The sequence below is a fragment of the Somniosus microcephalus genome, chromosome 30, assembly GCF_052327205.1.
Source record: "Somniosus microcephalus isolate GS21.2 chromosome 30, FLI_Smic_1.0, whole genome shotgun sequence".
Taxonomy (NCBI): Eukaryota; Metazoa; Chordata; class Chondrichthyes; order Squaliformes; family Somniosidae; genus Somniosus; species Somniosus microcephalus.
Window position 1 is genome coordinate 30,201,133 of NC_141016.1, and position 20,169 is coordinate 30,221,301.

The following is a 20,169-nucleotide window of genomic DNA, read 5'->3' on the forward strand; positions in this document are numbered from 1 at the left end:
GATAGAGTGAGAGAGAGAGAGAGAGAGTGTGTGTGTGTGTGTGTGTGTGAGAGAGAGCGCGTGAGAGAGAGAGAGAGAGAGAGTAGAGACAGAGAGAAAGATAGTGTGAGAGAGAGAGAGCATGTGAGAGAGAGAGTAGAGACAGAGACAGACAGAGTGAGTGAGGGAGACAGACACGGAGAGACAGACACGGAGAGACAGACAGAAAGAGAGCGCGTGAAAGAGAGACAGACAGATAGAGAAAGAGAGACAGAGAGAGACAGATTGAGAGAGAGACAGAGACAGAGACAGAGACAGAGAGAATACTGAATGTACCCAACGATGTTCAATGACTGTTTAAATTAATATTGTTTAAATTAATATTGTATGTACCCAACGAAGGTCAAAATTGTTTGACACCTACAGAATGTTGGAAAACTGTACTTTTTGTTATGTAAGCTTTGGCAATATGGTTCCCTGTAAACTTTCATGCCAATAAAGCATTTGAATTGAATTGAAAATTGAATTGAATGGAGAGAGAGAGACAGAGAGGGAGACAGACAGGGAGACAGACAGGGAGACAGACAGGGACAGAGAGAGGGACAGAGAGAGGGAGAGGGACAGAGAGAGAGAGATAGAGAGAGGGACGCAGAGAGGGACAGAGAGAGAGAGGGACACAGAGGGGGACAGAGACCGACACAGACAGACACAGACAGAAAGAGAGACCTAAAGAGCTAGTGAAAGAGAGACAGACAGTGAGAGACAGAGTGAGAGAGACAGAGAGAGAGAGAGACAGCGAGAGAGAGAGACAGAGAGAAACACAGAGACAGAGAGACAAAGAGACAGAGAGACAAAGAGACAGAGAGACAAAGAGAGAGAGAGACAAAGAGAGAGACACACACACAGAGAGAGAGACAGAGAGAGGGACAGAAAGAGAGAGAGAGAGAGCCAGAGAGAGAGGGAGACAAAGAGAGAGAGACCGAGAGTGAGACACAGAGACAGACAGACAGAGACAAAAGAGAGAGACACAGAGAAAAACAGAGAGAGAGACAGACAGACAGACAGAGAGATGTAGTATAGATGTAGTTTAAAGTAAGACTCTTGCTGTTTATGATATTCAGTTGGTTGTAATTTATCGTTTTGCAAATAAAATACTTTTTGGTCTGTTAAGAGCTAGGATCTGAGAGACAAACCAGCTGCTTGATGCAGAGCTAATGCTGACACTGTGTGGTTAGTGTGAGTATTCAAGAAATATTCAGGGAAGATCCTGTGTCCCTACCAGGTCTGTGGAAGTGGTGTGGGAGGCTCCCAGTAGACGGGTAACTATGGCGGCTGCAGGCTGATCCCAACGAGGATGTTGGAGATTTCTCATCTGTCCATTCCCGACTCTCTTTATACATCATAAACTGAAAGGAGAAAGAGCTCGAGGGTTAGAGGACACAACCTTCACCTTACGCTGCTTTCTGGTTACTTCCTGCCAACCTCTTCAGGGAGAAACGGTGCCGGAAGGACAGCCGGGAATTTCCATCACCGTATCTTCACCGGACGCACGAATCCATTGCGCTGTTGATCAATCAATGATGACCGAGCGGAAACAGATCCAAGAATATTCCCGGGTACAAAATGGCAGCCCCCCCCCAGCACCAGACTGAGGATTCTCCAAACAGGAGTCCAATCATCACATCGAGGTCCATGGTCAGAAGCCCAATATTGGATACAGAGACCAGTCAAAGGGCAGATCAGCAGCTGTAGGGCAGATGTTATAATTCTATACCAGGTGAGCTAGCTCTATCAGAGACAATGGGGGGAATTTCAATCCCCAAAAACGGGTGGGTTTGGGTTGAGTGGGATGTTAAAATGTTAAATATCTCAAACCTGAACCCAACCGGCCACAAACCTGCCCACTTCCGGTTAACCCTGGCCGACCTGGTTTTCCGGGCCTCGGGAAACCCGGCAGCTAAAGGGAGACAAAGACTGCTGGATCCAGCAGGCAAGTGTCTTTCCAGCACTGCTTGTGGGCCAGCACAAAATGGAAAAGGAGGTTGGGGGGCGGGGGGGGGGGGGATGTGGTCGGGGTGGGGGTAGCCCTGATAATAAAGGATGACATAAGGACAGTAGTGAGAAAGGAGCTTGGCTTGGAAGTTCAGGAAGTAGTGGGTGGAGATAAGAAATAACAAGGGGCAGAAAACACTGTTGGGAATAGTTTATAGGTCCCGTAACAGTAGCTATACTGTTGGACAGCGTACTAATCAAGAAATAATAGGAGCTTGTAACAAAGGTAATGCAATAATCGTGGGGGACTTTAATCTGCCTATAGGCTAGTCAAATCAAATTGGCAAAAGTAGTTTGGAGGACGAGTTCATGGAATGCATTCGAGAGTTTCCTAGAACAATACATCGTGAAACCAACCAGGAAAGAGGCTATTTAAGATTGTGTCTTGTGTAATGAGACAGGGTTAATTAGTGATCTCATAGTAAGGCAACCTCTGGGGAAGAGTAATCATAATATGATTTTGAGAGTGACATACTTAAGTATGAAACCAGAGTATTAAACTTAAATAAAGCCAATTACATAGGCATGAGGGGTGAGTTGGCTGAGGTAGGTTGGGAAATTAAATTAAAAGGTATGACATAAGCAATGGCGAAATTTAAAGAAATATTTCATAATTCTCAACGAATATGCATTCAATTCAGAAATAAAAACTCCATGGGAAAAGTGACCCATCCGTGGCTAACTAAAGAGTTTAAGGGTAGTATTAGATTTAAAGAAGAGGCTTATAATGTTGCTAATAAGAGTAGTAAGCCTGAGGATTGGGAGAGTTATAGAAACCAGCAAAGGATGAGCAAAAAAATTGATAAAGAGGGAGAAAATAGAACTTGAGAGTAAACTAACAAGAAATATAAAACAGATTGTAAGTATGTAAAAAGGAAGAGAGTAGTGAAGGTAAATGTGGGTCCCTTATAGGCTGAGACAGGAGAAATTATAATGGGGAATAAGGAAATGGCAGAGACGCTAAACAAATACTTTGTATCTGTCTTCACAGTATTAGACACAAGAAACATAACAACAACAACTTGTATTTATATAGCGCCTTTAACGTAGTAAAATGTCCCAAGGTGCTGCACAGGAGTATTTTAAGACAAAAAAATTTGACACCGATCCACATTTGGATAAATTAGGGCAGGTGACCAAAAGCTTGGTCAAAGAGGTAGGTTTTAAGGAGCATCTTAAAGGAGGAAAGAGAGGTAGCGAGGCGGAGAGGTTTAGGCAGGGAATTCCAGAGCTTAGGGCCCAGGCAACAGAAGGCACGGCCGCCAAAGGTTGAGCGATTATAATCAGGGATCCTCAAGAGGGCAGAATTAGAGGAGCGCAGATATCTCGGGGGGTTGTGGGGCTGAATGAGGTTACAGAGATAGGGAGGGCCGAGGCCATGGAGGGATTTGAAAACAAGGATGAGAATTTTGAAATCAAGGCATTGCTTAACCGGGAGCCAATGTAGGTCAGCGGGCACAGGGGAGATGGGCGAACGGGACTTGGTGCGAGTTAGTACACGGTAAGCAGAGTTTTTGATGACCTCAAGTTTACATAGGGAGGAATGTGGGAGGCCGGCCAGGAGTGTGTTGGAATAGTCAAGTTTAGAGGTAACAAAGGCATGAATGAGGGTTTCAGCAGCGGATGAGCTGAAGCAAGGGCGGAGACGGGCGATGTTACGGAGGTGGAAGTAGGCGGTCTTAGTTATGCTGCGGATATGTGGTCGGAAGCTTATTTCAGGGTCAAATATGACACCAAGATTGCAAACAGTGTGGTTCAGCCTCAGGCAGATGTTAGGGAGAGGGATGGAGTCAGTGACTAGGAAACGGAGTTTGTGGCAGGGACCGAAAACAATGGCTTTAGTTTTCCCAATATTTAATTGGAGAAAATTTTTGCTCATTCAGAACTGTATGTTGGACAAGCAGTCTGACAATTTAGAGACCGTGGAGGGGTTGAGAGAAGAGGTAGTGAGGTAGAGCTGGGTGTCATCAGCGTACATGTGGATACTGACGCTGTGTTTTCGGATGATGTCACCAAGGGGGCAGCATGTAGATGAGAAATAGGAGGGGGCCAAGGATAGATCCTTGGGGGACACCAGAGGTAACGATGTGGGAGCGGGAAGAGAAGCCGTTGCAGGTGATTCTCTGGCTACGATTAGATAGATAAGAATGGAACCAGGCGACTGCAGTCCCACCCAGCTGGACGACGGTGGAGAGGCGTTGGAGAAGGATGGAGTGGACAACTATGTCAAAGGCTGCAGACATGTCAAGAAGGACAAGGAGGGATAGTTTACCTTTGTCACAGTCACAAAGGATATCATTTGTGACTTTGATGAGAGCCATTTCAGTACTGTGGCAAGAGCTGAAACCTGATTGGAGGGATTCAAACATGGAATTGCGGGAAAGATGGGCACAGATTTGGGAGGCAACAACATGTTCAAGGACTTTGGAGAGGAAAGGGAGGTTGGAGATGGGCCAGTAGTTTGCAAGGATGGAGGGATCAAGGTTTGGTTTTTTGAGGAGGTGCTGACGGCAGATTTGAGGGAGAGGGGGACAGTACCTGAGGAGAGAGAACCGTTAACAATATCAGCTAACATGGGAGCCAGAAAAGGAAGTTGGGTGGTCAGCAGTTTGGTGGGAATAGGGTCGAGGGAGCAGGAAGTGGGTCTCATGGACAAGATGAGCGCGGAGCGGTCATGAGGGGAGATCGGAGAGAAACTGGAGAAAGATGTGAGTTCAGGGCTAGGGCAGGGGAGAACCTGAGAGGAAGTTTGGCCCGGTGGGCTAGGGGAAGGAAGGGAAGTGGCAGAGGCAGCTGGACGGATGGTCTCAATCTTAGTGACAAAGAAGTCCATGAGCTCCTCACACTTGTTGTCGGAGGTGAGGGTGGAGGAGACAGGGGAGAGGGGTTTAAGACGACGGTTAGCAGTAGAGAATAGGAGCCGGGGTTTATCTTTGCATTCCAGAATGATTCTGGAATAGTGAGCAATTTTGGCAGACGAGAGCAGGGCCCGATAGTGCTTTATGTGGTCCAGCCAGATCTGGCGGTGAATGTCTAAACCTGTTGTCCGCCATATCCGTTCGAGTCTGCATCCCTTGGACTTTAGGGAGCGAAGATGAGGGCCGTACCGGGGGAACGGCCAGGGTGAGAGAGAGTAATGGTTTTAGTAGGGACTAGGGCATCAACGGTAGTGGTGAGGGTGTGCTCGAGTAGATCGGTAGCTGCAGAAATGTTGTGGTGAATGGAGGGCCAAAGGCTGGACAGTTGGGATTTCATAAGTGCAGTTGTAAGAGAGTTGGGAGAGAGTTTTTTCCAGGGGCGGACACAGAAGGAAGTAGGGTTGCCGGGGGATGGGGGTGGGGGGGGTGGGTGGAAGGGGGATGTGGGTGGAGAGCGATACGAGGAAGTGGCCAGAGATGGCCTTATCTGCAATTGACACGATGGGAGTAGTGAGGCCACGTGAGATGGCAAGGTCGAGGGGGTGGCCGTGAATATGGGTTGGGGAGTTTACATGGAGGGAGAGATTAAGGGAGGGTAGGAGAGCAGTGAACTCGGAGGAGAGAGAGCATGATGAATTGAGACGGAGGTTGAAATCACCGAGGATGAGAAGTCATTCGGTGCAGAGGCCGAGGGAGGAGAGCAGTGAAGATATCTCAGTAATAAAATTTTTATGGTACTTGGGTGGGCGGTAGAGAACAAGAATTTTAAATGAGAGGTGAGAGGGGCGGAATAAGGTGAGAAGCTCAAAGGAGGAGAAACTGCCGGAGGAGCAGGGGGACAGACCAAGGTGAGATTTGGTGATGAGAGCCACACCGCCACCGCCAAACATACCAGAAAGAGAGAGGAACCAAGGGTCTGCTGAGAGAGAGGAACTTAAAGTAATTAATATTCGTAAAGAAAAAGTACTGAAGAAATTAATGGGACTAAAAGCTGACAAATCCCCTGGACCTGATGGCCTACATCCTGGGCAAAAGAGGTGGCTGCAGGGATAGTGGATGCATTGTTTGTGATCTTCCAAAATTTCCTAGATTCAGGAAAGGTTAGTGGATTGGTTAGTAGAAAATGTAACACCGCTATTCAAGAAAGGAGGGAGAGAGAAAACAGGGAACTACAGGCCAGTTAGCCTGACATCAATCGTCGGGAAAATGCTGGAATCCATTCATAGAATCATAAAACTTTACTTCACAGAAGGAGGCCATTCAGCCCATCGTGTCTGTGCCGGCCGAGAAAGAGCTCTCCCGCCTAATCCCACTTTCCAGCTCTTGGTCCGTAGCCCTGCAGGTTACGGCACTTCAAGTGCATATCCAGGTACTTTTTAAATGTGATGAGGGTTTCTGCCTCTACCACCCTTTCAGGCAGTGAGTTCCAGACCCCCACCACCCTCTGGGTGAAAAAAGTTCTCCTCAACGCCCCTCTAATCCTTCTACCAATTACTTTAAATCTGTGCCCCCTGGTTAGTGACCCTGCTGCCAAGGGAAATAGATCCTTCCGATCCACTCTATCTAGGCCCCTCATAATTTTATACAGCTCAATTAAATCTCCCCCTCAGCCTCCTCTGTTCCAAAGAAAACAACCCCAGTCTATCCAATCTTTCCTCAAAGCTAAAATTCTCCAGTCCTGGCACCATCCTCGTAAATCTCCTCTGTACCCTCTCTAGTGCAATCACAGCTTTCCTGTAATGTGGTGACCAGAATTGTACACAGTATTCTAGCTGTGGCCTAACTAGTGTTTTATACAATTCTAGCATAACCTCCCCGCTCTTATATTCTATGCCTCGGCTAATAGAGGAAAGTATCCCGTATGCCCTCTTAACCACCTTCTCTACCTGCCCTGCTACCTTCAGGGTTCTGTGGACATGCACTCCAAGGTCCCTCTGTTCCTCTACACTTGTCAGTATCCTACCATTTATTGTGTATTCCCTTGCCTTCTTAGCCCTCCCCAAATGTGTTACCTCACACTTCCCCGGATTGAATTCCATTTGCCCCTTTTCTGCCCACCTGATCAGTCCATTGATATACAACTATCTTCCTCACTATCAACCACACGGCCAATTTTTGTATCATCTGCAAACTTCTTAATCATGCCCCCTACATTGAAGTCTGAATCATTGACATATACCACACAAAGCAAGGGTCCTCGCACTGAGCCCTGTGGAACCCCACTGGAATCAATCTTCCAGTCACAAAAACATCCAATGACCATTACCCTTTGCTCCCTGCCACTGAGCCAGTTTTGGATCCAATTTGCCACTTTGCCTTGGATCCCATGGGCTTTTACTTTTTTAACCAGTCTGCCATGTGGGACCTTATCAAAAGCCTTGCTAAAATCCAGGTAGACTACATCAAATGTGCTACCCTCATCAACCCTCCTCGTTACCTCCTCAAAAAATTCAATCAAGTTAGTCAGACACGACCTTCCCTTAACAAATCCATGCTGACTGTCCTTGATTAATCCGTGCCTTTCTAAATGACGATTTATACTGTCCCTCAGAATTTTCCCATCACCGAGGTTAGGCTGACTGGCCTGTAATTACTCGGTCTATCCCTTTCTCCCTTTTTAAACAATGGTACAACATTAGCAGTCTTCCAGTCCTCTGGCACCAAGCCTGTAGTCAGAGCCTTCCCTATTCCCTCCCTTGCTTCTCTTAACAGCCTGGGATACATTCCATCCGGGCCTGGCGATTTATCTACTTTCAAAGATGGTAAAACCCTTAATACTTCCTCTCTCACTATCTCTCAATCTTATCTTTCAAAAGGGAGTTGGATAAGTATCTGAAGGAAAAACATTTGCAGGGCTACGGGGAAAGGGCGGGGTTGTGGGACTAGCTGAGAATCGGCACGGGCTCGACGGGCCGAATGGCCTTCTTCCGTGCTGTAACCATTCTATGATTCTATATTTATCCCACCTAATATTTCACACCCTTCTGACTTAACTACAATGTCTGCATTGTCGCTCTCTTTTGTGAAGACAGACTCAACGTATTCATTAAGGACCATACCCATACCCACTCCACACGCAGGTTACCTTTTTGGTCTCTAATAGACCCTATTCTTTCCTTAGTTATCCTCTTGCTCATTATGTATTTATAAAACATCTTTGGGCTTTCCTTGATTTTACTTGCCAATATTTTTTCATGCCCTCTCTTTGCTTTCCTAATTTCTTTTTTAATTTCACCCCCGCACTTTCTGTACTCCTCTAGGCTTTCTGTGGTATTGCGCTCTCGGTATCTGACAAAAGCTTCACTTTTCTTGCCTCATCCTACCCTGTATGCTCCTTGACATCCAGGGGGCTCTAGATTTGGGAGTCCCACCCTTTTTCTTTGTGGGAACATATTTGCGCTGAGCCCTCACTATCTCCTCCTTGAATGCCTCCCACTGCTCTGACACTGATTTATTTTAAGTAGTTGTTTCCAGTCCACTTTTGCTAAATCACATCTCATTATTAAGGAAGTGGTGACAGGGTACTTAGAAAATTAGGAAAGCAAAGAATATGATTAGGCAGAGTCAACATGGTTTTATGAAAGGGAAATCGTGTTTGACAAATCTATTAGAGTTTTTTGAGGATGTAACTAGCAGGGTAGATAAAGGGCAACCATCGGATGTCGCAGATTTGGATTTTCAAAAGGCAATCGATAAGGTGCTACGTGAAAGGTTACACAAGATAAGGGTTGGTAATATATTAGTATGGATAGAGGATTGGTTAAAGGATAGAAAATAGAGAGTAGGAATAAACGGGTCATTTTCGGGTTGGCAGGCTGTTACTAGTGCGGTGCCGCAAGGACCAGTGCTTGGGCCTCAGCTATTTACAAAAATATTAATGACTTAGATGAAGGGACCGAGAGTAATGTATCCAAGTTTGCTGATGATACAAAGCTAGGTGGGAAAGTAAGCGGTGAGGAGAACACAAAGAGCATGCAAAAGGACATAGGCAGGTTAAGTGAGTGGGCAGGAAGGTAGCAGATGGAGTGTAATGTGGGGAAATGTGAGGTGATTCACTTTAGTGAGAAACTATTAAATGTTGGTGTTCAGCGGGATTTGGGTGTCCTCGTACACGAAAAGTTAACATGCAGGTACAGCAAGCAATTAGTAAGACAAATGGTATGTTGGCCTTTATTGAAAGTGGCTTGGAGTATAAGAGTAAGGAAGTCTTGCTACAATTGTACAGGGCCTTGGTGAGACCACACCTGGAGTACTGGGCACAGTTCTGGTCTCCTTACCTAAGGAAGGATATACTTGCCTTAGAGGCGGTGCAACAAAGGTTCACTAGATTGATTCCTGGGATGGGAGGCTGTCCTGTGATGAGAGATTGTGTAGAATGGGCCTATACTCTCTGGAGTTTAGAAGAATGAGAGGTGATCTCATTAAAACATACAAAATTCTTACAGAGCTTGACAGGGTAGATGCAGGGAGGATGTTTCCCCTGGCTGGGGAGTCTAGAACCAGGGGTCACCGTCTCAGAATAAGGGGTCGGCCACTTAGGACTGAGATGAGGAGAAATTTCTTCACTCAGAGGGTGGTGAATCTTTGGAATTTCTCTACCCCAGAGGGCTGTGGGGGCTCAGTCGTTGAGTATATTCAAGGCTGAGATCAATAGATTGTTGGACTCACAGAGAAGCAGCTTTAGCAGATGAGGACAGCAGGACCAGATAGTGCTTTATAACAGGTGAGCTAGTTCTATCAGAGTGAATCGTTCTATAAAAGGTGAGCTAGTGTGTACCATCTACAGGATGCACAGCAGCAACTCGGCAAGTCTTCTTCGACAGCACCTCCCAAACCCGCGACCTCTACCACCTAGAAGGACAAGGGCAGCGGGTGCATGGGAACACCACCGCCTCCAACTTCCATTTCAAGTCAGGCGCCATCCTGACTTGGAAATATATCGCCGTTCCTTTATCGTTGTTGGTTCAAAATCTTGGAACTCCCTCCCTAACTGCACTGTGGGAGTACCTTCGCCACACGGACTGCAGCGGTTCAAGGAGGCGGCTCACCGCCACCTTCTCAAGGGCCACTAGGGATGGGCAATAAATGCTGGCCTGGCCAGCGACGCCAGATCCTGAGACTGAATTCAAAAAAAGCTAGTTCTATCAGTCAATCATCTATAACAGGTGAGCTAGTTCTATCAGTCAATCATTCTGTAACAGGTGAGCTAGTTCTATCAGTCAATCGTTCTACTTGTCAACTTACCTCAGGATAGGTGAGAGGTGACATTGGTCGTGGTGACTGTGAGCGCTGCAGGGAGAAATGCCATTGCGATGATTAAAATATTGTTCTAACAATAGAGACACATTTAAATACAAGAACTCGCACAAAACTAGGGCCCTAAATCTACCGTTCACGGCTGAGCTCCGATTTGAACTAATGTTTAATGTTCACAAAGGTCTGACATGAGCCTCAGGCGTCCCTGCAATGGGCAAGTACATGTAGCATGCTCTTGCTGAATAATCTCGCCATGTTACAGAAATCATCTCTAAGAAAACATATTGTAACATCAGTGTGCAAGAGACAAACTCTTTGTATGAAATTCCTGTACATTATTTTACAGAAGAGTTAATTGGCTACATTAAATCAGTAGATGGAGGAAGTTCACACAAAATACACTGGGTGTTTGTCACAACACTCGCATCTACAGGGACCCACATAGCTCTCCCCAACAAATCACAGGAAATTCACGTTAATAAACAAATATACCGCATTTCTCTCCCCCTCGGTGTCTGTTGCATCCTGCTCTGAAGCACTAGCTCAAGCAGCGAGCAGTTCCAGAAACCTCCCAGCCTCTCGCCCAGACACTGAGTACTGATAGGAATGCACAATGTCCGAACTGCGTCACTGGATGCAGACCAGGCTCATCTGTCCCTTCCCTAGCTCAGGGCACTGTTTAGCAGCAATCGGCAATACTGAGCCGTTTAGCCAATCAGGCGTTAAGCTGGGATCTCCCTGTACAATCACTGTCGAGCAGCAATCGGCAATGAGCTAGATAGCCAATCAGGAGTTAAGCTGGGATCTCCCTGTACAATCACTGTCGAGCAGCAATCGGCAATGAGCTAGATAGCCAATCAGGAGTTAAGCTGGGAACTTCCTAACCAATCACTGTAGAGCAGCAATTGGCAATGCTGAACTACATAGCCAATCAGGAGTTAAGCTGGGAACTTCCTAACCAATCACTGTAGAGCAGCAATCAGCAAAGCTAAGCTAGAGAGCCAATCGGGAGTTAAGCTGGGAACTTCCTAACCAATCACTGTAGAGCAGCAATCAGCAAAGCTAAGCTAGAGAGCCAATCGGGAGTTAAGCTGTGATCTCCCTAACCAATCACTGTAGAGCGGCAATCAGCAATGCTAAGCGAGAGAGCCAATCCAGTAGAGTGCAAGGTGGAGTTGGGTCCTGTGGTGATGGAAAGGGGCCTTCTCGAGGGCAATGGTGTATAAACGGTAAATAATTGACCTCGGCGCCCCCAGGGTTAATGGGGAAAACATCAGCCAGGGTTCGTGTTCCTCATCACTAGGGAGCATGGCTGTAAATGTGGATGTTGGGAGAGGACAGAGCTAGGATCAGCCAGCGTGTCCCCCTGCAGTTCCACAGCCGCCCAACACTTACTGTCGAGGTTCACAAGAAGAGTGGTCACTTGGCTGAAGTTACAGCAGACTCCAAGTCCTTCAACGCTCAGCACTTTCAGCACAGCAGGGGAACTAATAAATAAAACTCTTTTCTTTAACAAAGATTGTTAATGGAGGAGGTACCTCTGCAGAACCCTGTGGCTCTGGTCTTTCTGCACAGAAGTAGCTGTAATGTGGTTCGTAGATCATTAGGTCTGGGCGCTCAATGTTCAATATTGCCTTGTCTTTAGGGATTGCTGCCAGCTCCTTGTAGGGCAGCACCTGGTTATCCATCTTAGCCTGTAGATCAGTAGCAGAGAATTACAGCAGCTCGCTCCCCTTGTCTGCTTTATTTTTTTTTAAAATATCAACAAGCACCTTGAAAGACCCAGTGCTGAATTGAGACTGTGTGCCAGCAACACATCAGCATTGAGCACCTTCTCGCTCCTGTTTATACTGGAATTAGTGCTCACGGCTCCTGACCGGTACCTCGTACAGTCAGCAGCACTCGTAGGGCACAGGGGCTGGGGGGTTACGGGGGGAGGGGAGCGGAAGGGAAGGGGAGGAGGAGATAGCAGGGAGAGGGGGATGGGAAGGGGAGTGGGAGGAGGGGAGGGGAGGTGTCCCACAAGGCAAGTCGTTATCTGCCCTGCCCTGGACTGCGCCCACTGCCCTTCCCTGAAATCCCCTCCACGCAACATACCAGCTCACCGACGAGCCTCCCCTCAGTGCCAGCCATCCGAACCTTCGCTCTCGCCCGCTGGTCAGTTGCCACTTTGGCCCATTGCAGGCAGGCAGCTGACCGATGGCATGTAGATGAGGCCCAGGAGTTCAATTCGCCCAGGGTCTGAAACCCATGTGGGAATAAAATAGAGCCCACCCATCCCATTGCTCAGTTGATGTGCTCAGACCAGGTGAGCTTGGAATTCTCGATGGTAACCTCTTTGATTTGAGCGGATAGCAGTGGTAACATCACTTTGGACCGCTCGCCTTCGAGAGAGATTCCAGAACCGTTTAAATACAAAGTGAAACTCCACAACATTATACAAAATAATCACAAAATCAGTCTGACTGTTCAAAGAAATGATTTTTCAACAATTGCTCTGTCAGTTTCCTCTGACAGAACGAAACAGGAAAAATATCTGCATACAGCACGGCAATGACCCAACATCTGCACACAGCAAGGCAATTGCCCAGCATCTGCACACAGCAAGGCAAGGACCCAACATCTGACACAGCAAGGCAATGACCCAACATCTGTACACAGCAAGGCAATGACCCAACATCTGCACACAGCAAGGCAAGGACGCAACATCTGTACACAGCAAGGTAATGACCCAACACCTGCGAACAGCAAGGCAATGAACCAACATCTGCACACAGCAAGGCAATGATCCAACATCTGCACACAGCAAGGCAATGACCCAACATCTGCACACAGCAAGGCAATGAACCAACATCTGCACACAGCAAGGCAATGACCCAACATCTGCACACAGCAAGGCAATGACCCAACATCTGCACACAGCAAGGCAATGACCCAACATCTGCACACAGCAAGGCAATGACCCAACATCTGCACACAGCAAGTCAATGACCCAACATCTGCACAGGGAGGCAATGACCCAACATCTGCACACAGCAAGGCAAGGACCCAACATCTGTACACAGCAAGACAATGACCCAACACCTGCACACAGCAAGGCAATGACCCAACATCTGCGCACAGCAAGGCAATGACCCAACATCTGCACACAGGGGGCAATGACCCAACATCTGCACACAGGGAGGCAATGACCCAACATCTGCACACAGCAAGGCAAGGACCCAACATCTGTACACAGCAAGACAATGATACAACATCTGCACACAGCAAGGCAATGACCCAACATCTGCGCACAGCAAGGCAATGACCCAACATCTGCACACAGGGAGGCAATGACCCAACATCTGCACACAGCAAAGCAAGGACCCAACATCTGTACACAGCAAGACAATGACCCAACATCTGCACACAGCAAGGCAATGACCCAACATCTGCGCACAGCAAGGCAATGACCCAACATCTGCACACAGCAAGGCAATGACCCAACATCTGACACAGCAAGGCAATGATCCAACATCTGCACACAGCAAGGCAATGGCCCAACATCTGCACACAGCAAGGCAATGACCCAACATCTGCATACAGCAAGGCAATGGCCCAACATCTGAATACAGCAAGGCAATGACACAACATCTGCACACAGCAAGGCAATGTCCCAACATCTGCACACAGCAAGGCAATGACCCAACATCTGTACACAGCAAGACAATGACCCACATCTGCACACAGCAAGGCAATGACCCAACATCTGCACACAGCAAGGCAATGACCCAACATCTGCACACAGCAAGGCAATGACCCAACATCTGCATACAGCAAGACAATGACCCAACATCTGCACACAGGGAGGCAATGACCCAACATCTGCACACAGCAAGGACCCAACATCTGTACACAGCAAGACAATGACCCAACATCTGCACACAGCAAGACAATGACCCAACATCTGCGCACAGCAAGGCAATGACCCAACATCTGCACACAGGGGGCAATGACCCAACATCTGCACACAGCAAGGCAATGACCCAACACGTGCACACAGCAAGGCAAGGACCCAACATCTGTACACAGCAAGACAATGATACAACATCTGCACACAGCAAGGCAATGACCCAACACCTGCATACAGCAAGGCAATGGCCCAACATCTGAATACAGCAAGGCAATGACCCAACATCTGCACACAGGGAGGCAAAGACGCAACATCTGCACATAGCAAGGCAAGGACCCAACATCTGTACACAAGACAATGACCCAACATCTGCACACAGCAAGGTAATGACCCAACATCTGCGCACAGCAAGACAATGACCCAACATCTGCACACAGCAAGGCAATGATCCAACATCTGTAGACAGCAAGGCAATGACCCAACATCTGCACACAGCAAGGCAAGGACCCAACATCTGTACACAAGGCAATGACCCAACATCTGCACACAGCAAGGCAATGACCCAACATCTAACACAGCAAGGCAATGATCCAACATCTGCACACAGAAAGGCAATGACCCAACATCTGCACACAGCAAGGCAATGACCCAACATCTGCACACAGCAAGGCAATGACACAACATCTGCATACAGCAAGGCAATGACCCAACATCTGCACACAGCAAGGCAATGACCCAACACCTGCATACAGCAAGGCAATGGCCCAACATCTGAATACAGCAAGGCAATGACCCAACATCTGCACACAGGGAGGCAATGACCCAACATCTGCATATAGCAAGGCAATGACCCAACATCCGCACACAGCAAGGCAATGACCCAACATCTGCACGCAGCAAGGCAATGACCCAACACCTGCATACAGCAAAGCAATGGCCCAACATCTGAATACAGCAAGGCAATGACCCAACATCTGCACACAGGGAGGCAATGACCCAACATCTGCATATAGCAAGGCAATGACCCAACATCTGCACACAGCAAGGCAATGACCCAACATCTGCAAACAGCAAGACAATGCCCCAACATCTTCACACAGCAAGACAATGACCCAACATCTGCATAGAGCAAGGGAATGACCCAACATCTGCATGCAGCAAGACAATTATACAACATCTGCATCAGCAAGGCAAGGACCCAACATCTGTACACAGCAAGACAATGACCCAACATCTGCACACAGCAAGGCAATGACCCAACATCTGCACACAGCAAGGCAATGACCCAACATCTGCACACAGCAAGGCAATGACCAAACATCTGCATACAGCAAGGCAATGACCCAACACCTGCACACAGCAAGACAATGACCCAACATCTGTACACAGCAAGGCAATGACCCAACATCTGCATGCAGCAAGGTAATGACCCAATATCTGACACAGCAAGGCAATGACCCAACATCTGCACGCAGCAACACAATGACCCAACATCTGCACACAGCAAGGCAAGGACCCAACATCTGACACAGCAAGGCAATGACCCAACATCTGCACACAGCAAGGCAAGGACCCAACATCTGCACACAGCAAGGCAATGAACCAACATCTGCACACAGCAAGACAATGACCCACCATCTGCACACAGCAAGGCAAGGACACAACATCTGCACACAGCAAGGCAATGACCCAACATCTGCATACAGCAAGGCAATGGCCCAACATCTGCATGGAGCAAGGGAATGATCTAACATCTGTATACAGCAAGGCAATGACCCAACATCTGCACACAGGAAGGTAATGACCCAACATCTGCACACAGCAAGGCAATGACCCAACATCTGCACACAGCAAGGTAAGGACCCAACATCTGCACACAGCAAGGCAATGACCCAACATCTGCACACAGTAAGGCAAGGATCCAACATCTGCACAGAGCAAGGCAATGACCCAACATCTGACACAGCAAGGCAATGACCCAACAACTGACACAGCAAGGCAATGACCCAACATCTGCATGCAGCAAGGCAATGACCCAACATCTGCACACAGCAAGGCAATGACCCAACATCTGCACACAGCAAGGCAATGACCCAACATCTGCACACAGCAAGACAATGACCCAACATCTGCACACAGCAAGGCAATGCCCCAACATCTGCACACAGCAAGGCAATGACCCAACATCTGCACACAGCAAGTCAATGACCCAACATCTGACACAGCAAGGCAATGACCCAACATCTGCACACAGCAAGGCAATGACCCAACATCTGACACAGCAAAGCAATGACCCAACAACTGACACAGCAAGGCAATGCCCCAACATCTGCACACAGCAAGGCAATGACCCAACATCTGCACACAGCAAGGCAATGACCCAACATCTGCACACAGCAAGGCAATGACCCAACATCTGCACACAGCAAGGCAATGACCCAACATCTGCACACAGCAAGGCAATGACCCAACATCTGCACACAGCAAGGCAATGACCCAACATCTGCACACAGCAAGGCAATGACCCAACATCTGCACACAGCAAGGCAATGACCCAACATCTGCACACAGCAAGGCAATGACCCAACATCTGCACACAGCAAGGCAATGACCCAACATCTGCACACAGCAAGGCAATGACCCAACATCTGCACACAACAAGGCAATGACCCAACATCTGCACACAGCAAGGCAATGACCCAACATCTGCACACAGGAAGGTGAACTGCCCCGCCACCTGGGAAAGTTCGGTACTTACACATATTGTCGAGCCTGGAGATCCAGGGGCACTCAATGGGCGTTTGGAGCAGACACTCCCAGGCGATGTCTGAGACTGCTGTGACTTGAAGGAGAGGAAGAGAAAGAGTGTTATGAGGATGAGTGGAAGTTGGATGTAGCTGTTGACCTAAATTCTGTTGAACAGTCTCCACTTTGGTGCGTTGTCTGAATTTCAGTTTTTTTAAACGTCAAACAGCAATATTTTCTAATGATTGAGCAGGCTGCAGGCTCTTCCTGTCCTGGCTCTGCTCTCCAGTTCTACATTGCACCCGGGCTAAACCGGTATCAGCAACAATAGAGGCTCTGGGACCAGAGTGACTGCAATCCTGATGCGACATTTCCAGGACATGGTTTGAATGGAACACTTCTTCCCACTGGGCATTCTGAGGGCGGATTGAGGGCTAGGAACAAGCAATGCAAAGGTCTGTACGACCCCACGATCATCTGCTTTTATCCCACCTCCTGGGAGCTCCTACTGAGCACGGGAACGTTTTGTGTTGATGGATCATACTGACAGAGAGGGGGACAAACTGCCGGTCAAAGACCTGCACGGGTCCAAAGGTTGCTGTTAAAGGTCAACAATAGTTAATCAGATTATCAACATCAACCCTAACTGATGACTTCCACAATCTACGGATGTTCTATTTGTTAAATAGGCCTGGGTACCTGAGATTATTAATATTCACAGGGGGCCCCCGGGAGTGTGTCAGTATTCACAGGGGGTCCCCAGGAGTGTGTCAGTATTCACAGGGGGTCCCCGGGAGAGTGTCAGTATTCACAGGGGGTCCCCAGGAGTGTGTCAGTATTTACAGGGTGTCCCCGGGAGTGTGTCAGTATTTACAGGGTGTCCCCGGGAGTGTGTCAGTATTTACAGGGTGTCCCCGGGAGTGTGTCAGTATTTACAGGGTGTCCCCGGGAGTGTGTCAGTATTTACAGGGTGTCCCTGGGAGTGTGTCGGTATTTACAGGGGGTCCCCGGGAGTGTGTCGGTATTTACAGGGGGTCCCCGGGAGTGTGTCGGTATTTACAGGGTGTCCCTGGGAGTGTGTCGGTATTTACAGGGAGTCCCCGGGAGTGTGTCGGTATTTACAGGGTGTCCCCGGGAGTGTGTCAGTATTTACAGGGTGTCCCTGGGAGTGTGTCGGTATTTACAGGGAGTCCCCGGGAGTGTGTCGGTATTTACAGGGAGTCCCCGGGAGTGTGTCGGTATTTACAGGGAGTCCCCGGGAGTGTGTCGGTATTTACAGGGAGTCCCCGGGAGTGTGTCAGTATTTACAGGGGGTCCCCGGGAGTGTGTCGGTATTTACAGGGAGTCCCCGGGAGTGTGTCGGTATTTACAGGGAGTCCCCGGGAGTGTGTCGGTATTTACAGGGAGTCCCCAGGAGTGTGTCAGTATTTACAGGGGGTCCCCGGGAGTGTGTCAGTATTTACAGGGAGTCCCCGGGAGTGTGTCGGTATTTACAGGGTGTCCCCGGGAGTGTGTCAGTATTTACAGGGAGTCCCCGGGAGTGTGTCGGTATTTACAGGGAGTCCCCGGGAGTGTGTCAGTATTTACAGGGGGTCCCCGGGAGTGTGTCTGTATTTACAGGGGGTCCCCGGGAGTGTGTCAGTATTTACAGTGGGTCCCCGGGAGTGTGTCAGTATTTACAGGGGGTCCCCGGGAGTGTGTCAGTATTTACAGGGGGTCCCCGGGAGTGTGTCAGTATTTACAGGGTGTCCCCAGGATTGTGTCAGTATTTACAGGGAGTCCCCGGGAGTGTGTCAGTATTTACAGGGAGTCCCCAGGAGTGTGTCAGTAATTACAGGGAGTCCCCAGGAGTGTGTCTGTATTTACAGGGAGTCCCCGGGAGTGTGTCAGTATTTACAGGGAGTCCCCGGGAGTGTGTCGTTATTTACAGGGTGTCCCTGGGAGTGTGTCAGTATTTACAGGGGGTCCCCGGGAGTGTATCAGTATTTACAGGGGGTCCCCGGGAGTGTGTCAGTATTTACAGGGTGTCCCCAGGAGTGTGTCAGTATTTACAGGGAGTCCCCGGGAGTGTGTCAGTATTTACAGGGAGTCCCCAGGAGTGTGTCAGTAATTACAGGGAGTCCCCAGGAGTGTGTCAGTAATTACAGGGAGTCCCCAGGAGTGTGTCTGTATTTACAGGGAGTCCCCGGGAGTGTGTCAGTATTTACAGGGGGTCCCCGGGAGTGTGTCAGTATTTAATGGGGTCCCCGGGAGTGTGTCGGTATTTACAGGGATTCCCCGGGAGTGTGTCGTTATTTACAGGGAGTCCCCGGGAGTGTGTCGGTATTTACAGGGAGTCCCTGGGAGTGTGTCAGTATTTACAGGGGGTCCCCGGGAGTGTATCAGTATTTACAGGGGGTCCCCTAGAGCGTGTCGGCATTTACAGGGAGTCCCCGGGAGTGTGTCGGTATTTACAGGGAGTCCCCGGGAGTGTGTCGGTATTTACAGGGAGTCCCCGGGAGTGCGTCGGTATTTACAGGGAGTCCCCGGGAGTGTGTCGGTATTTACAGGGAGTCCCCGGGAGTGTGTCCGTATTTACAGGGAGTCCCTGGGAGTTTATCAGTATTTACAGGGGGTCCCTAGTGTGTGTCGGTATTTACAGGGAGCCCGGGAGTGTATCAGTATTTACAGGGGGTCCCCGGGAGTGTGTCGGTATTTACAGGGAGTCCCCGGGAGTGTGTCGGTATTTACAGGGGGTCCCTGGGAGTGTATCAGTATTTACAGGGGGTCCCCTAGTGTGTGTCGGTATTTACAGGGAGTCCCCGGGAGTGTGTCAGTATTTACAGGAACTCCACACAGAAGTGATTGGAAGCCACGATCTCAACAGATCTCAACAACTGAGTGAAGACAAGGCAGAAGTTGTTCGTACATCCATCATTGCTTCACCTTCCGAGAATTCACCAGCCACTGTCACATTGCACACACATAAAATCTCTGCTTATAAACATACCTTTTGCATGTTTTCAGCTGCACTGACTAACCGATCTGCTGATGGGCCTGCAGGAAGAGATTGGAAAACATAAAGAAAACGTTTGATGATCAGGCGAGATATTTTTACTTGAGACTATGATACAATTTCTAAGTCAGTTTCTCTGTATCTACCCATGCGAATCTTTTTTTATCATTTTAAACAGCTCAACCTTCTAAACTCAAGGGAATACAAACCTAGTTTATGCAAACTGTCCTCCTAATTTAACCCTCTGAGCCCCGGTATCATTCTGGTGAATCTGTGCTGCACCCCCTGCGAGGCCAATATATCGTCCCTGAGGTGCCCAGAACTGAAGGCAG

General features: G+C 48.5%; 1 protein-coding gene across 1 annotated transcript in view; it reads right to left on the minus strand.

Moving 5' to 3' along the window:
* dmtn (dematin actin binding protein) overlaps positions 1–20,169 on the minus strand; it is a 134,729-nt gene that overhangs the window by 97,180 nt on the left and 17,380 nt on the right. Inside the window, 5 exon segments of the mRNA XM_085970816.1 lie at positions 1,259–1,385; positions 10,194–10,238; positions 11,744–11,899; positions 16,856–16,939; positions 19,832–19,878. Of these exon segments, the coding sequence (XP_085826942.1) occupies positions 1,259–1,385; positions 10,194–10,238; positions 11,744–11,899; positions 16,856–16,939; positions 19,832–19,840 (421 nt within the window). The 5' untranslated portion in view covers positions 19,841–19,878.